Below are 21817 nucleotides of genomic sequence, written 5' to 3'. Positions count from 1 at the left end.
GGTGCCAGCGCTGTTTTTGACTAGCGCCGTCGCCGCTATAACCCGACGGCTAGGCTCCCTCTCCGCATCTGACGAGTCACGCGGATGGGTGCCTTGCGGCCAGAAACGTCATGTCCTGCAGATCTACTTTTGTTGACGGAATAGGAACCGTGGCACGAGGAAAAAATCGTAGAATAATAATCGTAAAAACATGTCAAGAAAGATGACTGGTTGAGAAATGGAAATTCCAGGGGCCTCCCACTCACGCTTGAAAACCGAGACAGGCCGCCACAGACGGGGGGCCAGAACCAGCCAGAGTATGATAGACGAAAGGCGGCCTGTGAGGCGAGACCGGAGAGTTTCAGGCACGAGCCAAGTTGCCACCACGCGGGAGTAGCTGCGTCAACGCTGGCTCCAAAAGTTAATTGCGACTGGGAGAGAGGTTTAGTAAGGTATTTCATTTTGAGTATATTATTAAGTTTTTATTTCTTATGATCTGCAGAGCTTATTAACTTATCATTGCAGGCCATTGCAAGGCGTACGGGCAGCTGGTCTTAGGTACAGGTACCATCGCACGACCACTGGCTGTCTCCGGTGCGGGTAGCACTCCCGGCATCGCCCCCCTTAAAGCAGCGTTGCAGCTGGGGTATCTGCACCAGGGCTGTCTCACTCTGGCCAGGTGACGACCTTGGTATCAACAAGCTACCAACAAGCCCAGCTGGTCAGAGAGTACGCTTGCGGCTGAACTACCTGTACTATGTACGAGATGAAGAGCCATAAAGAATGCGCTTCTAAAAGTACCCTCGACGAGTCTGGCGACTATCACATCGCCTGGCTGGACATCCGTGACAAGGTGCGGGGGAGTTCTTGTGCCGCTGGTCTCGGCGCAGCAGCTTCTCCATTGGTCCCCGAAAGCCCCCAAACCTCCGAAAGACCCCAGTAAGCTTCGGCTGGCGCCCTGTGGAGGATGCGTCACTCGTCCAGCCCACAGCGCTGCCTGGCCAAACAGGCGGCAATGGCAGATACTTCCCATCATACCAACACGCCACAAAAATGGATGTACCGCGCCCAGCCCGTGCTCCGCCCTTATCAACACCTCGGAGCACCTCGCTCGTCATCCTCCTCCGCTTCTTCCTCATTCCTCTCTTCCCTCAACACAACCTCCGTCTTCCTTCATCATCTTCCATCTCTGCTCTTCATCTCGCTGGCCCTTTCCGACATCCAGCACTCCCCTTCCTCTTCTTCCTCTTCCTCGTCTTGATTTTCTCGCTTCTTTCGAAACACCACCCATCGCAGGCCGGCCCGCGTCATCCACTCGTCTGCACTCGTGAGCGCAGCCTACCTACATCATGAAGTCCGTCGTCGCCGCCCTCTCCGTGGTCGCCATCGCCCAGGCATCGTCCTTCAAGATTGGAACCATCCACCATGACTCTGCCCCGATCCTCGATGCCACCAACGCCAACACTATTCCTGGCGCCTACATCATCAAGTTCAAGGACCACGTCGATGAGCCCAAGGCCAAGTCCCACCATGCCTGGGTCTCGGATATCCACAGCGATGGCGAGCAGCAGCGTCTTGAGCTCCGCAAGCGCGGTCTCTTCGACTCCGTCGAGGATGCTTTTGCCGGTATGAAGCACAGCTTTGATCTTGGCTCTGGCTTCCGTGGTTATTCTGGCCACTTTGACGACGCCGTCATTGAGCAGATTCGCAACCACCCCGACGTACGTATTCTCTTGATGGCCGCCGCAGATCACCATCTAACTCTGATTTTAGGTTGAGGCCATTGAACGGGACTCCATTGTCCACACCACCGTCCCCGTCACCACCAAGCATGCTGTCACTGATGACACCTGCAAGCATGAGGAGGAAAAGCAGGCTCCTTGGGGCCTTGCTCGTATCTCTCACCGCGATACTCTGGGTTTCAGTACCTTCAACAAGTACCTGTACGCCGAGGAGGGTGGTCAGGGTGTTGATGCCTACGTTATTGACACTGGCACCAACATCGATCACGTCGACTTCGAGGGCCGTGCCCAATGGGGTTACACTGCTCCTGACGGCGATGCGGATGAGGACGGCAACGGCCACGGCACTCACTGCTCTGGCACTATCGCCGGTAAGAAGTACGGTGTTGCCAAGAAGGCCAACGTGTACGCCGTCAAGGTCCTTCGCTCTAACGGCTCGGGCACTATGTCGGATGTCATCAAGGGAGTTGACTGGGCTGCCAAGAAGCACGAGGAGCAGGTACAACTGGCCAAGGATGGTAAGCGCAAGGGCTTCAAGGGCTCCGTCGCCAACATGTCTCTCGGTGGTGGCAAGACTACCCTGCTTGACTTGGCTGTTGATGCTGCCGTCGACAAGGGGCTTCACTTTGCCGTCGCTGCCGGTAACGATAACGCGGACGCCTGCAACTACTCCCCTGCTGCCGCTAAGAAGGCCGTCACTGTTGGGGCCTCGACCATTGATGACAGCCGTGCCTACTTCTCCAACACGGGCAAGTGCACTGACATCTTTGCCCCTGGCTTGAACATTCAGTCCACCTGGATCGGCTCCAAGTACGCCATCAACACCATCTCTGGTACCTCCATGGCCTCTCCCCACATCTGCGGTCTCCTCGCCTACTACCTGTCCCTCCAACCCGCCGCCGACTCTGAGTACGCTGTTGCCGCCATCACCCCCGCTGAGCTCAAGGAGAGCATCATCAACATTGGTACCAAGAACACTCTTAGCGATGTTGGCTCCGGATCCCCCAATGTTCTTGCTTGGAACGGTGCTGGCTGCAACGACTACAAGAAGATTGTCGAGGCTGGCAGCTACGACGCTAAGCGCACCTCGTCCAAGACCGAGAACATCCACACCAAGATCCAGCACGAGTTCGAGGTCGTCAGTGGCGAGATTACCAAGTCCGCCAAGACCTTCGGCAGCAAGGCTGAGAAGTTCGCCAAGAAGATCCAGCACATTGTCGATGCTGAGGTCGAGGATTTCCTCTCCCACCTGGAGTAAATTCCTCATCATACACGAATATCCTATCATCCTGAATGAGCCACTTCTCTATTGTGGTGTCGGATGCTTTCCTACTGTCAACCTTGATTTAAATATGTAAACTGCAAGTCATCTGGTGTTTCTCTTAGGTTTTGTTTTTTGATTGATTTGAATTACAATACGGGATAGATACTTGACTCCCACGGGGGAATGCATGGATGAGGATACTAGCTCAGATGAAATACATTTCTTTTTATTTTTAATATTCTTTCTCATGCACAACAATTGCCATGGTGGCTGCTACCAATCCCTTGACACGTATGGTGTTGCCGTGGATTGGATCTCGGCCGCACCTTCCTTATCTGCGGCCGGCTCAGACAACAAACGCCCTCAGTGCTTGAGTTTAGACCGCATGGAATGATTTAATGCACATCTGCAAATTCTCGAAGCGCGATTTTTCATGAAGCAACGGGTGCGGTACCATCTAGTTTTTATTGTTGGCTAATAGTTGTCGTTCTTTTGATTTCGCCATTCTATCTCTGCTACCCTTTTGAAGCTTGGGCCATCAATATCCTGTTACATGCTGGACCATCGCCATGTTTCGACGAAATAATTCCAGGCTTGAGCATCGTGCATCGCTACGCCGAAGCAAGTCTACTGGCTCTGTTGCTACGAACCACATCCGAGGACTAACCAGTCTCGAACCGCATGCGGCTTACCGAGATGCTCACATCGCCGCGAGAGTCTCCTTCTCAAGAGCCAGAGAAGAATCCGACAAGTCCTACTCGATGGACATTCCAACTTCCATCTCCGGACAAAGATTAACGAGAAGCGAGAGCTTTATGAATGGCCCAGATGTCATATCCTACAACGGCGATAAGAGCGAGGCTACAATCGAAAAGACGGACAGCAATCTGTGTCGACAGAGAAGTGTACGATTCACTGGACCTACTGCGGGAAAGAAGCGAGACATAGCAATTCGTGCAAATGGAAGCTGGGCCGATCATTCCGATATTTCGGGACGCATGCACCCGAACGCACTTGGTGGCCATCTGCCGAGGAGCTCGCCTCTGGCTGGCTGCACATATGGCGACTATTGGCTCGATCGCTCGGTCGACCTAGATTCTAGGAATGAAGAAACTGGAGGCGAATCGGAATCATTATTCTACCCAGTTCAGAGGCAGAAACTACGAAAATCACGATCCATGTTCACCGGTTCTTTCATGTCATCCGAGTGCAACTCGGAGAGTGCAGCGACCGCGAGGAGCGGCTGGCATCCCCGCGCTCCAATCAAAAATTCCGGTCTTGGGACGGGAAAGAACTCACTGCGAAGCCCGAAATCGATGAGCTTCTTGCGGCTCAACTCTAGCAAAGGTCCATCCATGCGCCGTCAGCAAGAAAGCATCATCTCCAGATCACCAAGCAAATTGTCCCTACGAGGTAGCATGCGCCTCAAAAATCGCCCATCGTTGTTTTTTCGACCGAAGAATAAACGAGATGCGAGCTTGACAGAGATGAAAACATCCATGAGAAACAGCAGTAATAATAGCATGCTTATTTCTGCAACGATTTCTTCTACGGCCTCGTCGTTGTCCAAGGGTTCTGGCCTTCGAAAGGCCGCCAGAAAAGTTTCACAAAGTGTCAAGACCAAGTTCCGGGGTATGTTTGGTTGGCAGAAGAAGGTAGACGAGACTGGAACTTCCAATTTCACGGTTACGGGCAGCGTTCACCACTCAAAGCTTTCCCTCCAAGAGGAGACCTCGGTGTCGAGAGTCAAATCATATGTGCCGTCGTTGCGGTCGGTTGAATCTGGACACTGTCTGCAAGCCCGTCAAGGAAGTCTTGAAGTGGTAGATGACGGAGCGCAGCAGACGGATGGGGAGAGATCACGAGTCACCAGCTGGACGAATTCCAGCACGAATACGGTGAGCAGCACACTGGATGCTGAGTGGGAGCCTCAGAGGCTTTCTGTGATCGACGAAGGGGGCCACACCATATCAACTTTGGAACGATGGCGCTCATCCGAAGACGAAGAGCGTGCCTACTCTGCTCTTGTACAGAGACTCGACGATATGCAGAAGCAACAGAATCAAGAAGCTTCCTCCCACGAGGGAACTTCGGCCGACGCTTTCGGCGGCAGTATTGCGCAGTCTACTAGCCGCATCAATAGTGCCATACACGACGGACCATCCTCCGAACTTACCCAAAGTGCATCGTGTTATAACTACAACGAAGCTGTTTTACAGGATGATTGTGACACAGACACTGTTAGATTTTCCAGTGCAACAAATAGTGGAATTACAAGCCCTGCGGGCCACCTTTTCAGGACGCAAAGCCCATACCGAAGAGCCCTCCGCAAGAGCATGAGAGTGCAGGATCGGTCATCGAGCATCAAGCCAGTCAACCTGCGATATCTGAGTTCGCTTTCTGCGTTGAGCCTTCCCACCCGTCGATCGAGCCCGGACGGCTCAGAGCGCGATGTTCGTTTATCCTCAGCTGAAAGTATCTACTCCAACCTTTCAGATAGTCTGCAGAAGGACAAGAATCCGGAGTCAGCCTATGATCTTAGCGAATTCGACACCATTGTATCGCGTTCGCCCCAACCTCAAGAGCGAGCAACCACGACTGCCGACGGTTTGGAGAGCAGCCATCAGCGGCAAGTATCTACTGCGAGCTCTGTGGAATGGAAGACATGGCTTAGCGCTAAAGTATCGAAACTGGAAGACTGCGGCCAAGCGTCCAGGGTTCTTAGCGAGGAGCATACATGGAACCCTTGGTCTACTTTGGGCCACGTTCGCGAGAATGCTGAGATTGAGCCAAACAGCAACCAATCCGATACAAGCGCTGCCGAAAATGGCAGCATACATACCAGCGGAGTTGCGACTGCAGATATTCCTGTCCCCCCCCTGACGCAGAGTATCGTCATCGAAGATGGCTCCACGCACCACAGCCACCCGCTGCTCACGCACGATGAAAACGCACCACCAGAATACCAGAACAAGAAGACTGAAAATATGGAAAGCAAAACCCAGGCAAACATTCGCAGTGTTTCATCCCTCCCCAACGTTAGGGCGATTGAGGCGTACGAGACAACATGCAAAATGAGCGTCACGCCTCAAAAGCAGCAGAGCAGTCCGTCTGCTCTGACAGAATCTCCGAGCAGAACCAAGAAAGCGTACTTTAATTCCGGGGCAGCATCGTCGCTCAAATCGAGCCCGGGTCTAAGCGCTGCCGTCAGACGACAATTCGGAACAGTGGCTATGGGATCGCCTCGGCGCCGCAGCATTCGTGGTGGAGAAGATGTGGTTCAGAGTAAAACTGTGCGGGAGGCGGCACCATTTGATGATTGTCGGTTTAGGAGAGGACTGGATGCCCAAGCCATGGGAAGCAAGCGAATGGTTGAGCTGTTCCTAAACAGCCGAAAGACTAAGCGAGTACCAGATGCAGTCACTTCGGACTGGGCCGCCGCATTTATTTGATATCGCTTCAGGACACTTGAATCATTTTATTATGGACGGATGCATGGTAGTTGATAGATTGTAGTGAAGCTGCCGATGTATATAAGATCAAGGAGAGTATGATAAGGAGAACGCTGCAGTGAGAGTTTAATGATGGTGGTACGCGCACTCTTCGTCAATCATGTATGCAGTCAAAGAAAAAAAAAAGACACAAGTGTAACATAACGCCAATGTCAAATCCCAAGGTATCATTCATTTCCAGTAAGGTCAGTATAGGACGACGCGGAGTATCCAGTTCTCTTTGTCCGCCCGGGGTGTTGTTGTATATTGATGCCAAACATGCTCGTACCAGTGTATGTATTTAGTTTTATGCGTGTCACCGTTTATGAAGGGGTCACTTTTTGACACTCCTTCACCTCCCCGTCAACCTCATCCATCCACGACGCCCTCTTTTCAAGGGGCCACGTGGACCTCCCACAGACGCGCCAGCTCGTTGGGAAACGCTTCCTCGCGCTCCTCGCTCACCCACGTGCCGTACTCCTCGTGCGTGACGCCCTCAGCGAGCAGGTGGCTCGGGGACGCGCCGGTGGGGAGGACGGCGTCGAGGAACTCGGCGGTCGCGTTGACGTACTGGGCGAGGGCGGCGCGGGCGTCGAGGCGGGCGCCGGTGACGGCGGAGAGCAGCAGGGGCTCTAGGAGCGGCGCATCGGTGACGGACGGGTGGGCGGTGCCGCGGGCGGTGAGGAACCAGGCGGCGGCGGTGCGGTTGAGCGCATCGGCGACGAGGTCCCGGACGGTGCCGAAGTGCGGGCGGCCGAAGAAGGGGCTTGGGCCGCGGGACCACGCCTCGGAGTTGACGACGAGCAGGGGCACGTCGACGTCGGCGTTGAGCGGGCCGCTGCTCTTGCCCGGGTCGAGGATGACGCCGGCCGCGGGGGCGACGGCGGAAGCGGACTCGGAGTCGGAGGAGGAGTCGGAGGAGGAGGAGGAGGAGGAGGAGGCGCTCCAGGAGTCGGGGCGTAGGGCTTGCAGGGCACCGGTGGCGCCGTAGGAGTGGCCGGCGATGACGAGGCGCGACAGGTCGAGGCGGCCGGTCCACTCCTGGAGGGTGGTGCCCTCACTGCGGGAGTTTTGGTCGTAGACTTGGCGGCCGTGGCCGTCGTTGATGGCACCGAGCGCTTTGACGGCCTCGCGGATCTCGGCCTCGCGGAAGGCGAGCTGCTCGCGCTTCATGGCGGGCGCGTCCATGGGCGGCGTGGACAGCACGTGGCGCGTGTCGAAGTGCAGCACGTCGCGGTCGGGCTTGCCACGGACGCGGACGCTGGTGCCCGGGCAGCTGCCGTCGCGGTGCTCGAGGGCGGCGACGACGACGCCGCGGGCGGCGAGCGCGGAGAGGTAGGCGGTGTAGTCGGTGCGGGAGGAGGCCATGCCGTGGGAGAAGACGACGACGGGGAGGCCGGCGGTGTCGTTGTGTCCGGGCGCGGTGGCCATGAGCTGCAGCAGCGGCGCGTCGACCTTGGCGGGGATCTCGATGCGGCCGGCGACGGCCCAGAGGAGGAAGGTGAGGATGGGGCGGACGAAGAAGTAGTCGGCGTGGGCGAGGCGCGCGAGCCCCGCGGCGGTGAGGCTGACGGGCCGCGGGACCCAGAGGTGCGGCGAGGTGCCGGCGGCGGCGCGGGCGCCGCGCGCGACGGGATAGTAGAGGCTGAAGAGGACGGACTCGAGCACGAAGGCGGGCTGGCCCGAGGCCTTGAGGGCCGTCTCGGAGAGCCGGCGCGGCTCAATCAGCGGCACCTCGAGGTCGACGGTGCCGACGTCGTAGGGGGCCGCCTCGGGGGCGCCGCCGTAGCGGTGGCCGGTGGGCAGGTTGGAGGCGAAGAAGGGTTCGCCGCGCAGGACGCACACGAGCGCGTACAGGGCGACGAGGTGGAAGGCGAGGCACCGCCAGGACCGCCGCGGCCGCAGGATGTGCGCGAGGTGCAGCAGGTGTCGGGCGGCGCCGCGGCGGGAGGCGTAGGGCGGTGGTGATAGCCATTTGGGCACGGCGGAGGAGGCGGAGGGCTGTGTGGAGGAGGTTGGCTGGAGGAGAGGCGAGTCGGGGTGGTCGTGGTCGTCGGGGGAGGAGGAGGAGGAGGAGGAGGATGTGGGTGAGGCGAGGGGGAAGCTGTCGTCGTGAAAGGGCTCGAGCTCGACCTGCACGCCGAGCTCAGCAGCGGCGAGGCTGCTGTCGCGGCGTCGCGGCATGGTGATGGATGTGTGTGCTGTTTGTCTGAGGTCGTATTCTGGAGACTTGGGCTGGGGTGAAGCGAGCGATTGACTGGTAGGAGGATGGATAACGACTGAATGTTCTCTCGAACCCAATGAGGAAGATGACGGAAAAAAAAGTTGGAATGTTGAAAAGGGACCGGGAGAGACAAGGTGGCGAACTCGGTCGTTGATGTGCACAGGGCCGCTAGCGGGCGGTAGCGCGGGCCAGATGGATGGCTTTCCGGGAAGCTTTTTGGTGGAGGATTTTGGTGTTTCGGGACCTTCGGGAGGAGGTGGAGGAGGTGTTGGTGGGAAAGGGTATGTTTGGATTTCTCAGCCCAGCAGGGATGAAATACGGCGAAGAAAATAGGGCAAAATTGATGACTCTTGTCAAATACAGTTGATGAATTTTTGAAAAGCAAAAAAGGAAAAAAGAAGTGGTGAGTGGGTGAAGTGCGTGGTCGCGAGCAGAGCATGAATGAGCCCGGACGCTGCGGATTTTACGTCTTCCGCTGCCGGATCGGCGCCCCGACCGCCATCGATTTCGTATTCTGCAAAAAGCTAGCCTAGATGGACAGGAAGAGAGGAAAACTATCCGTAGGTGCCTAGAATATAGTCCCGGCATTACTCACCAGGCCTGTCACAACCAAGACCTGATTACAATAGCAGCCAATGCGGGCGGGGGCATGACACCCTCTTCCTCGTGTTCGGATCGTCGTGGAACTCTATTATCAGAGGCTTGCTGCTTTGCTATTTTTGTGAAGCTGCTTTCGGGCGCCTAGAGCAGACGACTCATTTCTTGTTGCGGCCTCGAAGAACCCATCTTGGCTGAAGCTCATGAAAACCCGGCTCTTTCAACTCGGGCCAGGCCGACAATGTCCACGGCTACCGCGGGCCCGTCGGCTGCCCCCTCGCGTGCCACTACTCAGTGCCTTGAATGATTCATACCTCCCTGCCTGCTGCTCCCCCTGTCCATGGCCATCGGAGCTAGGCAGCCGTCTCGCCCGATACAAGGACGACGACGCACAGAGGACTTTCGGCGTTAGAATGATGGCGAGACAAAGCTGACAGGGTCTTCCAGGGCTAGGCCGTTAACCTGCAAATCTGCTCACATTCTCTAACCAATGCCAGAGCTTTCCCCGCATCCTCCACCTTTGCGGGGAGCTTCTCGGTGCTTGCGGATGACGGGGCCGCTGGCTGCCGATGAGCATGCACTGAGGCATTGCTATCGTTGCTATTAATGCAGTTGCTGTTTCTCTATCACGTAGGTAGATATCGCGCGTTCAACGGCAGGATGATGCATTCGATAATGCTTGTCTGGCCAGATCGAGAACGTAATGCCGTCTTATTTCCAGCGCCAACATTTAACTAAGGTGTGTATCTTGAAACAACGCTGGCGACCTGCTCCATTTTGGAAACTCCCGAGTGGGAATTTTCCAAAAATAAAAATGAAATAAAAATGAAAATGTGCTGGTAACCCAATGATAAAGATAATGCGTAATGAAGCTTGCGATATCATCCGTGTACTTGGGCCTCTTTGCAAGCTGGTATTCTCAAGGTTTGTTCTACGGTACAGAAGCCAAATCACCAGCACCCAATCTCGTTTGACTTTTTTTGGAAAATTCCCCAGATGTATAGCTGAAATGTAGGTTACCAATTTCCTAACCATGAACTGCACCTTTATTTTCTTGTGTTTTTGCTTGGCGACGTTTGAACGAAAGACTTGTATTCTAGATAAAGCCCGCTGCACGACGCACAATCACATGGCTCTGCAGTAGCGAAGTTTGGCAGTCTGATTGGCATGTGCGCATTGGTTCATCTAAGAACTCGAAAAGAGAAGAACATTGAAGAACATCCTTAAACTGGACGAGTCCCCTTTATTAGTTTCGGGGTGGACTTCACCGGTACCGGCATGTGGTGGCCGGAGGAGATGAGATGAACTTCCGCGACTTGAACCATGTCCGGTGAACCTCGGCATCACTAGCTCCCCCAGACTTAGCACCCTACCTAAAGCCGGCCGGCCGGACCGTATTCCATCTCGCAAAAACCTCATGCATTAACAAGCCCTACTCCCCGCCGTCTTTTTTCTCTTTCCTCTTCTCGTCTCATTTTGCATCATTCGAATCAAGGACGCCTACACCCCAGCCGCAACCATGTCCATCGTCCCCGCCTACGCGTCCTACCAGTACATGCGCGTGACCTCGCCCGCCGAGCACGTCGCCCACGTCGAGATCAACAACCCGAAGCGGCTTAACGCCTTCTCGCAGGCCGTCTGGCTCGAGTACGGCAAGGTCTTTGAGCAGATCAGCGCCGACTCGCAGTTCCGCGTCGCCATCCTGAGCGGCGTGGGCGACCGCGCCTTCACGTCCGGGCTCGACGTCAAGGCCGCGGCCGCCGACTCCCCGCTGACGACGGCCGAGGGCGACGAGGTGCGCCGGGCCAAGCTCCTGCGCAATCACATTGAAGAGTTTCAGACGAGCATCTCTGCCATGGAGAAGTGCGAGAAGCGTACGTCTCCTTCCCGATAAAGTTCTATTCATTTCATTTTCATATTCATGCTATTACTACCGAACGTGTGCTAACAGACGAAAACTAGCCGTCATTGCGGTCCTTCACGACGTTGCCATCGGCCTCGCCATCGACATTGCCACCTGCGCCGACATCCGCATCTGCTCGGCCAAGACGCGCTTCGCCGTCAAGGAGGTGGACATTGGGCTGGCCGCCGACATTGGCACCCTGGCGCGGCTGCCCAAGGTGGTCGGGTCGCTGTCCTGGGTCAAGGACGTGTGCATGACGGCGCGCGACTTCACGCCGGCCGAGGCGCTGGCGCAGGGCTTCGTGAGCCAGGTGCACCCGGACAAGGCCGCGGCCGTCGCGGCGGCGGTCGACCTGGCGTCGCTGCTGGCGTCCAAGAGCCCCGTCGCGGTGCAGGGCACCAAGGAGCTGCTCAACTACGGCAAGGAGCACTCGGTGGCTGACAGCTTGCGGTACACGCAGGTGTGGAACTCGGTGGCGCTGCAGGGCGAGGACTTTGTGACGGCCATGATGAGCAGCATGCAGAAGAAAAAGCCCGTGTTTTCCAAGTTGTAAGAGTATGTGACGAGGACGGCTGTGTCTTGTTGAAAAATGGGGTATAAATACATTAAACAGGATAACGCCTTGAATGCTAGTGTCTATAATGTGTCGTAATGTTGTTTGTGTTGTGGGCGGTCGTGTGCGCAAACTCGTATCGAGGGAAACTCATTCAGAGCCAGATTCGTCGACCGGAGGCAAGTTTTCCTTTAGGCGCTGCGACGAGTTAGCAGGCGAGCGCTTGGCAGTTCCGTGGCGTATGTACATCTTCGAGCTTTTGCTTGAGCAACGGGACCATGTTTTCCTTGACGACGACGCGCTCGTCGTCGAGATCCTCGATGATGAAGTCGTGATTCTCGCTGTCAATGTTGACGATGATGGACTTGATGGATGGGTCGCACTCGATGAGCACGCCTGCGGGAAAGGGCAGCTTGTCAGTTAAACGAAGGGCTAGACACAAGAAGAGGGCAGGCCTTGGGTGTACTTCTGATGGCGCGAGGCATGGTGAGGGGTATAGTTTGCGAGCGTGGGATAAGATGTTGTTGGCGATGTGGATAGAGTGAACATTGGTTGCGCAATGCATGGAACCCTGAAGTCTACGGATGTGCTGTGAAAGGCCTTGTATCCACTGCTGGCTCCGCTGCCGATGCACTGAAACTGTGCCGCCTCCAACCGCCGAAGCCCACTAACTATGTAAATTACAGGGGAATCGTCAAGTTGCAGCGTTTTCTGCACGCCCATTCACGACTACGACGCTGCACGGCACCTTTTCCAGACACAAAGATGCAGTCGGGTCAAATGTAAAAAAAAATAACCCCTGCACTGTATCGTCCGTCTGACGTGAATATGACTGAGTAATAATAACTCAACAAGGTCCCATTGTGCACACTCCTCGGCAGACACCGTTGCAGCATGCCACCTCATGTCCTGATGCTGCTATTACTTGCTTGCATGTTGCCCTGCGCCTTCTTCGTCCAGATCATTTAGTAGCAAGCCCACAATAAATCTTGCTGCCTCATCAGCAAGTGCCGGGTTCCTGTTTGCTTCTTCTTGATACACGCCATCCTTCCTTGACACCCGTAACTATCCAATGCTACGGTCCCATCATTCAGTATTATCTGCCAAGCGATCCTTCGTTGCTCGTCTTCCCTCGTCTGTCTTCAATCACCGCATCCATGCCCAATGCTGCATCCATGGCAGAACGCCGCGAAGCTGCCTTCCGCAACGCCTCACATATTCCTCCATGGCGTTGTCTGGTTTCGGCTGTCGGACCACTTTGACTTTGACCGCCTCATCGCGTTGCGGCCGCAAGGTGCAAAGCCTCAATCAACTATCCAGCAAACACACACTGCAAAAGCGTGGCGCTTCTCAGCTGGCCTCGCCTGAGCCACGCCCCCCTCCCCCGCTATCGAACGCTGGTGTGTGGCTCCAATGGTGGCTTGCAGAATCACATCCACTAACTAGTTCTTCCGGGCTCAGAAATATTGGCGACCACCTTAACATTCCATGCTAGACACATGCAAGGTTTTGGGGCAATACCGGGAGGGCAAGGGGAAAGAGGGAGGGTATGCCAGCTTGTCGCTCGCCTCGGCAACCTCATCAGCAAGCCCCAGCTGGACGGCATCAACAAGCGAGAGCGGCAGCCTGCTGTTTCAGACATGCATGCGCGGCAAGCGTCAAGGAGGGGCTCCATTCAACTCCTGTCGTTCTTCTTCTTCGCCGCCTCTCAATGACGTCCTGGTAGCCTCCCTTAGGCCTCCCTTGGGTTGTCTTGGGGCATACCGTGCGGCAGAGCGATGTACCTCGGAGCAATTGGACTGGACCGTTCAACGTCTTCGCTGCAACGTCAGCTATAAGCCCCGTGGCAAGCGTGGCTTCAAAGTCAAAAACAGAGAGCAGTGATTCGCCGTGGGGCCTACGAGGCGCCCGCCCCGTCTACTATCTCAACACGACAGGTCATCAGTGCTGATCAACCAACAATAATCGCAATCCTCGCCACAACCGCGCCAGAAACTCAAAGGAAATGAACGAAAACAGTCAATGCTCTTGTCATGACCCAACTTTCTGATAAGCGGCAAAACGAGCATTGTTCCTAGTTGCTGCACCTGCCGGAGATCCTCTTACAGTCGCCTCGCTACTACCAAAGCCACCCACACCACCATCAACGGCGCGTGTACATAGCTTTCATCGGCCTATTTGCTCTGCCCGGGATTCTAGAGCCTCCTGATCATTCCCTATCCACACCTCCGACCATTCACCTCAGATCCGGTAAAGCCGAATTGGGACTGCCTGTCACCACACCCCCCTCTCGTCTTCGCGTACCTCCCTACTTACTTACCGCCCATCCATCAGCTAGCAAGCTAGCTAAAAGCCTAGCTCCTCCGCCTCTCTTTAGATGCTGAGCTGTGTTGCGTAGGTGGTGTAAGCTTCTCCATGGGCTGAAGACGTTTGGAAATCTCGAAATGCCCAACCTTCGATGGCGCCTTCATTTCCTCATAGCCTAACCACTGAATCTTTCTCGCTCTATTCAATCTTCTCCCTTTCACGTCTTTCTTGTCCTTAACCCTGTGTCCGCCCCGTTGTGGACAGAGGCAACAACAAACTCTTTCATCACCGGTGCCATACTGGCTGGTGACGCAACCCGCAACGCCGACTCTTCGCCGACAGTGTGTGTGGCACGCCAAAACCCTCGAGCTTTTCGCCTTGTCGATCCGCCTCTAAGGGGAGTAGCAGCGACGCCGTCTGCGCTGACCGAATCACACCACTAAGAAAAGGAGACTTTTGGCCGATTCGGCGTGTCGCTCGATTCCTTGGTCCAAGTCTCGCTCTTCGAATTGCGTCTCGCACTCGAAGCGTTTTAGATCGGACATTTCTCACCCGTTTCCTTCTCCGTTTACATTTTTTCCCTGGTTACTTCTCGCCGGCATCTCGTTGCCGGACCTTTTCATTCACCGGGGACGATTTGCCTATTTGGGGTCCGACCCATCCGCTTGTGACGACATCGATTCAACCCGCCAAGCGTCCTGCATGACGAGGAAGAAATCTTTCTTTTTCTTTGAGTCCAAGACGCAAAGTAATCGCCTCCATACTCGGGCTTGTCGACTTTGTCTCTCGCCCCTCTCTTCTTTTTTTTTGCTCAACGCTTTCTTCTACATGACATAGCAAAAATCCTAACCACCGCGGGCCAGCCACAAGCCATGTCCGCAACAGATCCCGGGTTGTCGGCCTCCGGCTCAGACGCGCCGGCGCCGAGCTCATCACCACCGCCCAGCACCAACCTACAACCCGTCACCTACGCTATCATCCCGCTCGTCACGCTTGCGTCTATATTCCTCGTCGGAGTATTTGCGTACATGCGGCGGCGTCGTGGTCCGCGTCTCGACGGCGGCATCAGCGACGATGGCGGCGAGGCACAAATGCAGGAGCGCCGTCGGGGCGGCCGGGACCGCGGGGCCGCAGCGGATAATTGGCCACCGGGGAGTATCAATCTCCGCTGGTGGTTTCTACGCTCCAACGAGGGCCTCAATGAGCTCGGCGAGGCACCGCCGCCGTACGATGTGCCTAACCGGCCTAGAAAGGCCGTGACGGAAGGTAGCGCCAGCGCGACCGACGGAGGCAGGAGTGGTGTAATTGAAGAGGTGGAGGAGGAAGACGAGGAGGCCGAGAACGATAGCAGGTCCCCTCGAGGCAGCGTATCTATACAAGAATCAGCAAGGCACAGCGAGGATGTTATGCGACTCGACGGCGGGTACGGGAGACGGAGCACAGGAGAAGCCAGACGCAGCGCGGACCAGCCACGGCGTCGCAGCCAGGACGTCACGGAAATGACCACCCGAGAAGAGCAACTACATTTTGATACGCGACGTATCGAGGAAGAACCACAAGAGCCGTCCGAGCAAACACACGCACCCATCACCCCTACTGTCCTCTCCGCCTCCCCCGCGCTGGTCCTTCTGAGTGACAGCGCGTCCCACCGACAGCAGCCTCCCTGTAACCAGCAACGCCGCGCATCTTCAACTTCTGATGTCTGCAGCAGCGAATTCTTCCGCCCACCGTCGCCCGACCGGGAGCGACGGCGCACCGACCGCCTCAACCGGCGCTTGCGCCGCCTTGGCTACAGCTCCTCCGATACGTCTCACTACCACTACCGGAGCAGCAGCGTAACCGCCGTCCAGTTGCGAGATATGGTGGACGGCGCGGCGCCGCCCGACTATGAGCGCGCGCCGGCCGTCGCGGTGCCCCCGCCGGCGACCCTCCCGCCGCCGCTTGAGGCCGATGTTCCACCGCCGTACCCGGAGCCGGTGCCGCCGCGGCGCTGGACGCGGCGCGAGGAGGAAGCGGAAAGACGGACGGGGCCGCCAATGGTGAGGCAGACGCCCGAGATGTACCTCCCGCATCACCACTACCTCTTCATGCCACCGGTGGAGCGGCACGACCACTTGTTTACGAGCTTCTCGGCCTCGCTGGATGTGCCCCGGCACCTCCACTCGCGGTATTGATGGCGGGAGCGACTTCTGTAAACGAGCTGTGATTTTGGCGATTGGGATATTTTTCTTGGGAGTTTAGTGTAATACCTGGCCTTGATGTGGTTTGCTTGCCTGGGACTCTGTTGGTTCTGGATGTACGGATTACGGTTATCTGGCGTTGGGGATGGCTTGGGCAGTGATACCATGCATCGATTGGAGTATTGGAACAAGGCCCTTCTGGCCCTAGTTGTCTTTTGCGCACATATCAGAGCTTGTATATATGTATATCACGCCCATTCTTTGAACCCTGCTTACTGCAGCATGAGAGAAGAGTCTACACCGCGCGCCATCGCCAAGGCCAGTCGCTGGTCAATTTCGCGGCCGTACAGATACCAGTAAAATAGTGATCCAGGTGAACCTCTACACCTATCCCATGGCTAAATATCAAGCTGTGCGTACTTTACATGCGCAGGAGAAACAAGAATCCCTTCCCACCTCATATCCTGCCCAATGATACCCGTACCCAAGGTTTGCATATATTTGTTCACATAACGACGCCCAAGGTTTAATCCGTCCACTCATTGCCGCTGCGCACGCCTGAAGGCGCTTGGCTGCTGGATGATTGACCCCGGAGGGGCGCATCCTCGGTCTCGTCATCGTCGTCGAGTGCCTTGGCAAGATCATCGGGGTCCTGCATCTTGGCGTCGGGATCGACGGCGTCGTCCAAGCCCTGCGAGCCCTCAGCGTGCTCATGGTCCTCGAAGACGCCCTCGTCGGCGGAGACGGAGATGCCGCGAGATCCCCACTTGGGTCGGCCGCCGCGGTTCTGCTGGTCGCCGTTGGCGAGGCCGGCCTCCTCGTCGTGCTCCTCGTTGTGGTGGCCGAGGGTGCGGCCAAAGATGCGCTGCACCAGCCAGCCGTTGCGCAGGTCGTCGGCATCGACGACGCCGCCGCCGCGCAGCTTGACGCGCTGGCGGGTGTAGTATACCCAGGCGAAGTCGGCGTAGAGGGCGGTCTGGATGATGCCGAAGATGACGGAGATGGCCTCGGGCTTGTTCTCGTCAAACATGCGCACGAACCAGTTGAGGCAGTACAGGGCTCGGTAGGAGCCGAGCGCGAGGAGGTAGAACGAGTCGATGACGGTGGGGACGGTCGTTTGGCGGAGGAGGAGGAGCTGCGGCAGGACGCAGACGGACTCGAGAATCTCGGAAAAGGACCACATCCACTACGAAAAGTTAGTGACTAGCTTCGGCTGGCCTGTGTAGGAGGGAGTGACTGACAGAAAGGAAGCCCCATTTCCGCTTAGACATGAAGACGAGCATGGCGAATGGGGAGAGGGCAGCAGCGCCGCCAAGGATGATGGCGCCGAGCTTCCAGGACAGCTCCCTTTCGCGAGAGCGAGGAAACACCCATTGCATGACGCCCAGGATGTAAAACGATGTGAGGATATAGGTGATTTTGAAGATGACGTTCCATGCCGAGCCGGTGTGGAAGAGGTCGAGGTATCGGGTGCAAAAGACGAGGGCGTAGAGGATCTGCGTGATGAGGGAGACGCCCTCGGCGCTGCGGTTGCTGTGGATTGAGAAAATGAGGATTCCCTTGGACGCCATGTGGCTCAGGTCGCCCAGTATGCGGAAAATCTATAGAGAAAGCGATGTTAGCAGGGCGTCGGGACGTTGTTGGATTGAGGCCACGACTTGCGTTCCAGGCACCCATGATGCAGAGAGGGCGTCGGCGGACGCGCAAGCACGGGAGGTCGATCGGAGGCGGAAGGGGGAGGAGGTTGTGAACTGTGCAAGACGAAGCTGCTGCCGGGCGGTTAGGATCGCGAGGCAGATACGGTGCGCAGCAGAAGGAGATGGCGATGGGATTGAGGAGAAAGACGGATAGCTGCGTCACCTGCGACAAGCTCAGGTTGGAATGTGATGGATGGGAAGAGGAGATGTTGGCGGCGAGGCTGGGTGGATCTGCGGGATGATAGGGCCAGCTGAGCTCTGAGAAGGTTACAGTGTTGCAGTGGTGACGGCACAGGTGCAGTGCAGGCAGCGGGCAATTAATGTACAGGTACCTTGTTAAGGTGGGTATCACTGGGGATAGAGACAGTACACGTAAGTCATGGGTACAATACCCTTTCTACGACACCTGGTACATTTTGGCAAAAAGGACAGAATAACAGAATACATAAATGCGGTGTACTCATGTCTTGCAAATCAGACAGCGTTGCCGCGTTGTCAAGATGTATTCAGAATTCACTGCAGCATATCCGCGCTAGCTTTCCCTCAATGTCTCGGCTCGGGAACGCAGCACAAATGCTGCATATCAGACGCACAAGAATTCTATACTGGTGCTCCGTGCTCCGTAACTTATTTTTACGCAGCATCAGCAAGGAGAACCTGAACTTCCCTCGGCACTTCATCCACCAGCAGCTTGCCCTCCATGCCTCGTCGCAGGTGGAACTCAAGTTCCTCCCCTCCCATCTGGAGCTGCTCTCTGGCGCTGTCGCCCAGCACCAGGGCATTTCCAAAGTTGGCAACAAAAGGCACTAAATTTAGATGACATTAGCATGAGCTACTGGTATGCAATGCACGGATAACTGTAGAACCACTGACCACCTCTGGCACCGGGCTTGGAGTACCGAACGTAGATGTTGCGAATCCCAGGCTTGGGCCATACAGCCGGGTTGGTGCTGGCGCGGTGGTGGATGCCTTCTTCCTGCAGCTGGGCAAGGACATCCAAGACGTCCTTGATCAGAGTCTCATCCAGCATGTCGAATTTGAGGGGCTCCAGGCCTGGGATGTATTCGAGCAACAGCGCATTCTGCGTCTGGCCCTTGGCCGCCGCCGCCTCGGCCATGTCTGTCCATTCAAACTCGTACTCACCCATGCTGGCTGGCACCGCCACGTATCCCAGGCAGCGAGGCCAGCCGTTCTTGGGCTTGAGCGCAGAAAGCGTGTCGAACAGCGCATCGGCGGCGTCTTGAGCGCTATTGTAAGTGACATCTCCCGTGAGCTTGGAGTATGCCTGAGCTTCGTGGCGGAAGATTTCTTGGTTTTTCTTGTCTCTGGGGAACTATAAAATCTAGTCAATGCAAATTCGAAATTCGATTCCATTTGGCGGGCTGTCACGTACTGTCTTCAAGACACACCTGCCAGCGCTTCTGCTGGGCCGTGTGCCGTCCGTTTTGCGGCGAACCTCGACAACATAAGAGCTCGGAAGCTCTGTCTGACGTCGCCCATCTTGGAGGATATCAACAAGCTTGAGCTCAATCAAGGAGCCAAGATTGATAATGTTGTCACTGGGAATTTGCTGTTTTTTGGCCATTGTAATTGATGTAAAGAGGGAGAAGCTTGTGAATGCTGATTCTGCTACCAATACGCACATTTTCTCCAGTCTTTTATACTTGTTCTGGCTCTCAAGCAATCCAGTCTCGTAACATCTCATCATGCCACAAAAGATCCCTCATTCGAAGCTCTCGCGATACTTTCTTCACCACCTTTCACCAATCTTTGGTGGTGTTTTGTGAATTAGCGCACCGTTTAGTGGTTGCTCCCCGCAAGGCCCACGGTAACAAGCCTCGTGTCAGCGGGCTCACTGCAGTCCTCAGCGCCAGAGCCTGAATTTGCAGTGACCAGGCCCAGCTAGCGCCAGCTGAAACTAAACGCGTCACTCAATCATCGCAAACGCGTCGGACAAAGTGCCATAAGCACCGTTACCAGCACCAATTAAACGGCCAGGGTACGATTCTCGATGGTCATCATTTAACGACCTTCGCGTGGCTCCTTTGTTACCATGGAGACGGGTTTGTCACTCCTCAGACTTTGTCCAGACTCATGGAACTGACTGCTGATGCAGGACAAGATCGCGCCCAGCGCTTGAACGAACGCCTTCGTGGCGCCGGGTACGTTGTTCCCCGGCCTCATCTTGCGCATTGCTTCTAACACACCCGCTAGTCGAGCCGACGTCGGGAGCGATGACTTTAACCTCGAGATCGAGGGCATAGGCGAGCCGTTCCGACCACCCAGCTCGTCCACACCGCCAGCGAGCCGGCCGAGCCTTGCAGCCCAGCAAAGCCCGGAGATCCCCTCCGCACCACAGGAGCCAAGCGAGCCGGCAAGCTCTCCGATTAGAAACCGACCTCCTCGAAGTCCTAGATGGCCACCCCCATACCATGAGGAAGTCACCGAAAGCCCAGTTCATGCCCCAGGCAGTGGACACCGTCGGCGAGTTCCTGTGCAGGACGCCTCAGCCACCGGGGCTCGCATGAGGATCGCCCTGGAGTCCACTCCAATCCAGGCGGTCCCCATGCCATCACTTAGCCGTCCTCCTCGTCAGAGTCAGGCTCCGGCGCCCACGCGGCGAACCCCGAGCCCAGCTGGCGCTTCCGGCGACGAATCCCCGGCCGAACCCGACGATGCGGCGCTGATGCCACCACCTAGAGTGCCTCGAGCAGCACAGAAGCTGCCACAGCCCGCTGGTAGCGGCGTCATACCCGGATCTCCGTCCGCTGAGGAGGAAGAGGCCGAAGAGATCGGGGACAGGGCCGCGGCCGCCACGATCGGCCGCAAGAGACCCCGCGTGAGCTTCCAGCCATCCCCCGAACTCGGCTCCGAAGAGTCAGATCCTGAGCCCGCTGAGGAGCGCCCGGCGCCCAAGCGTCCCCGCCCGCAACCGCCGTCGCGGCGCGAACCCGCGGCGCAGCGGCAGCCCAAGCGGCGAAACCCGGCCGAGGGTGGCGCTCAGGGCAAGAAGCGCGGCCGTCCGCGCAAGGAGTCGGCGCAGCGCTCGGGCGGCACCGTCGCGGGCGGTGCCGACGACAACGTCATCGAGATCACGGTGCAACGATTCGTCAACGGGCCCGACGCGGACAGCGACGAGGAGGCGCAGACCGCGACCGCCCTGGCCAACCGCAACGGCGAGACGGTGGTCGACGTCTTCGCCCAGGTCTGCGAGGAGGTCATCGCCACGACGCTGGGCAAGTACGAGTACCTGCGGCAGGAGACGCAGGCCGAGGACAAGAAGAGGGACTGCCGCATCAAGATGCGCGCCATCGAGGCCTTTCGCGAAGAAGTCAGCGCGCAGCTGTTGCAGCATGTATGTAGAGCCGGCGGCTTTGTTCCGGTTTCTCTGCTCTATCGCTAACGGTTTACTTAGTCGATCTACCTGAATCACTGGTACTCGCTGCGGAAACGCATCCGTCATGTACAGAAAGAGAAGCTCGAGCTGCGTCAGGAGATTCTCCGCCTCAAGGCCGAAAAGGACCAAGTGGCACTTCGCATGGACGGCGTACGAGCTCGCAGCGAAAAAGACGGCGGCGAGTCCAAGGTATGTTTGGATTATACTTGTTATACTAGCATCACGCTGATGGCTATACAGTACCGATTGAGTGCCTCAAACCTCATGCACGACATTGATCTGGCTGTGGAGCAGGGCCGCGATGCCGCCGATCTATCATCACGAGCCCGAAAGGAAGCCGAGCTTGGCAACCTGGAGCTTACCATTTCACAGCTAGCAGAGCAAGTGAGCAGCAATGGCTCTACAGGCGGTCTCCTCCGCCAAGTCCAAGACTTCAACGCCTTCCTGGAGCGCGCCGCCGCAGTGCTCGGGACAAGATGATCA

The 21817-nt window shown here is 56.7% G+C and overlaps 9 protein-coding genes across 9 annotated transcripts; 5 read left to right on the top strand and 4 right to left on the bottom strand.

Annotated features, from left to right (window-relative positions):
* Positions 1–1328: 1328 nt before the first annotated feature.
* On the top strand, positions 1329–2979 carry ISF_04609 (sublitisin-like protease; the record flags this gene model as incomplete). The annotated part of the gene is made up of 2 exons (XM_018848215.1): positions 1329–1700; positions 1753–2979. The coding sequence occupies 2 exons, from the start codon at positions 1329–1331 to the stop codon at positions 2977–2979; spliced, it is 1599 nt and encodes a 532-aa protein (XP_018704549.1).
* A 2051-nt stretch (positions 2980–5030) lies between these two features.
* ISF_04608 (hypothetical protein) lies at positions 5031–6437 on the top strand (the record flags this gene model as incomplete). The annotated part of the gene is made up of 1 exon (XM_018848214.1): positions 5031–6437. The coding sequence occupies one exon, from the start codon at positions 5031–5033 to the stop codon at positions 6435–6437; it is 1407 nt and encodes a 468-aa protein (XP_018704548.1).
* Positions 6438–6869: 432 nt separating this feature from the next.
* On the bottom strand, positions 6870–8660 carry ISF_04607 (PAF acetylhydrolase; the record flags this gene model as incomplete). The annotated part of the gene is made up of 1 exon (XM_018848213.1): positions 6870–8660. The coding sequence occupies one exon, from the start codon at positions 8658–8660 to the stop codon at positions 6870–6872; it is 1791 nt and encodes a 596-aa protein (XP_018704547.1).
* A 2156-nt stretch (positions 8661–10816) lies between these two features.
* Positions 10817–11753, top strand: ISF_04606 (enoyl-CoA hydratase/isomerase family protein; the record flags this gene model as incomplete). The annotated part of the gene is made up of 2 exons (XM_018848212.1): positions 10817–11171; positions 11260–11753. 2 exons carry the CDS (start codon positions 10817–10819, stop codon positions 11751–11753), a joined length of 849 nt encoding a protein of 282 aa, XP_018704546.1.
* A 150-nt stretch (positions 11754–11903) lies between these two features.
* On the bottom strand, positions 11904–12238 carry ISF_04605 (DNA repair protein Rex1; the record flags this gene model as incomplete). The annotated part of the gene is made up of 3 exons (XM_018848211.1): positions 11904–11951; positions 12001–12149; positions 12220–12238. The coding sequence occupies 3 exons, from the start codon at positions 12236–12238 to the stop codon at positions 11904–11906; spliced, it is 216 nt and encodes a 71-aa protein (XP_018704545.1).
* A 2694-nt stretch (positions 12239–14932) lies between these two features.
* On the top strand, positions 14933–16234 carry ISF_04604 (hypothetical protein; the record flags this gene model as incomplete). The annotated part of the gene is made up of 1 exon (XM_018848210.1): positions 14933–16234. The coding sequence occupies one exon, from the start codon at positions 14933–14935 to the stop codon at positions 16232–16234; it is 1302 nt and encodes a 433-aa protein (XP_018704544.1).
* Positions 16235–16766: 532 nt separating this feature from the next.
* On the bottom strand, positions 16767–17811 carry ISF_04603 (protein-ER retention receptor; the record flags this gene model as incomplete). The annotated part of the gene is made up of 2 exons (XM_018848209.1): positions 16767–17426; positions 17482–17811. The coding sequence occupies 2 exons, from the start codon at positions 17809–17811 to the stop codon at positions 16767–16769; spliced, it is 990 nt and encodes a 329-aa protein (XP_018704543.1).
* Positions 17812–18570: 759 nt separating this feature from the next.
* Positions 18571–19522, bottom strand: ISF_04602 (hypothetical protein; the record flags this gene model as incomplete). The annotated part of the gene is made up of 3 exons (XM_018848208.1): positions 18571–18743; positions 18811–19270; positions 19331–19522. 3 exons carry the CDS (start codon positions 19520–19522, stop codon positions 18571–18573), a joined length of 825 nt encoding a protein of 274 aa, XP_018704542.1.
* Positions 19523–19990: 468 nt separating this feature from the next.
* Positions 19991–21814, top strand: ISF_04601 (hypothetical protein; the record flags this gene model as incomplete). The annotated part of the gene is made up of 5 exons (XM_018848207.1): positions 19991–20000; positions 20054–20099; positions 20152–21292; positions 21353–21523; positions 21575–21814. 5 exons carry the CDS (start codon positions 19991–19993, stop codon positions 21812–21814), a joined length of 1608 nt encoding a protein of 535 aa, XP_018704541.1.
* Positions 21815–21817: the final 3 nt, after the last annotated feature.

The sequence above is a fragment of the Cordyceps fumosorosea genome, assembly GCF_001636725.1.
Source record: "Cordyceps fumosorosea ARSEF 2679 chromosome Unknown scaffold_10, whole genome shotgun sequence".
NCBI classification, from domain to species: domain Eukaryota; kingdom Fungi; phylum Ascomycota; class Sordariomycetes; order Hypocreales; family Cordycipitaceae; genus Cordyceps; species Cordyceps fumosorosea.
This window is presented reverse-complemented; position numbering and strand designations above follow the sequence as displayed.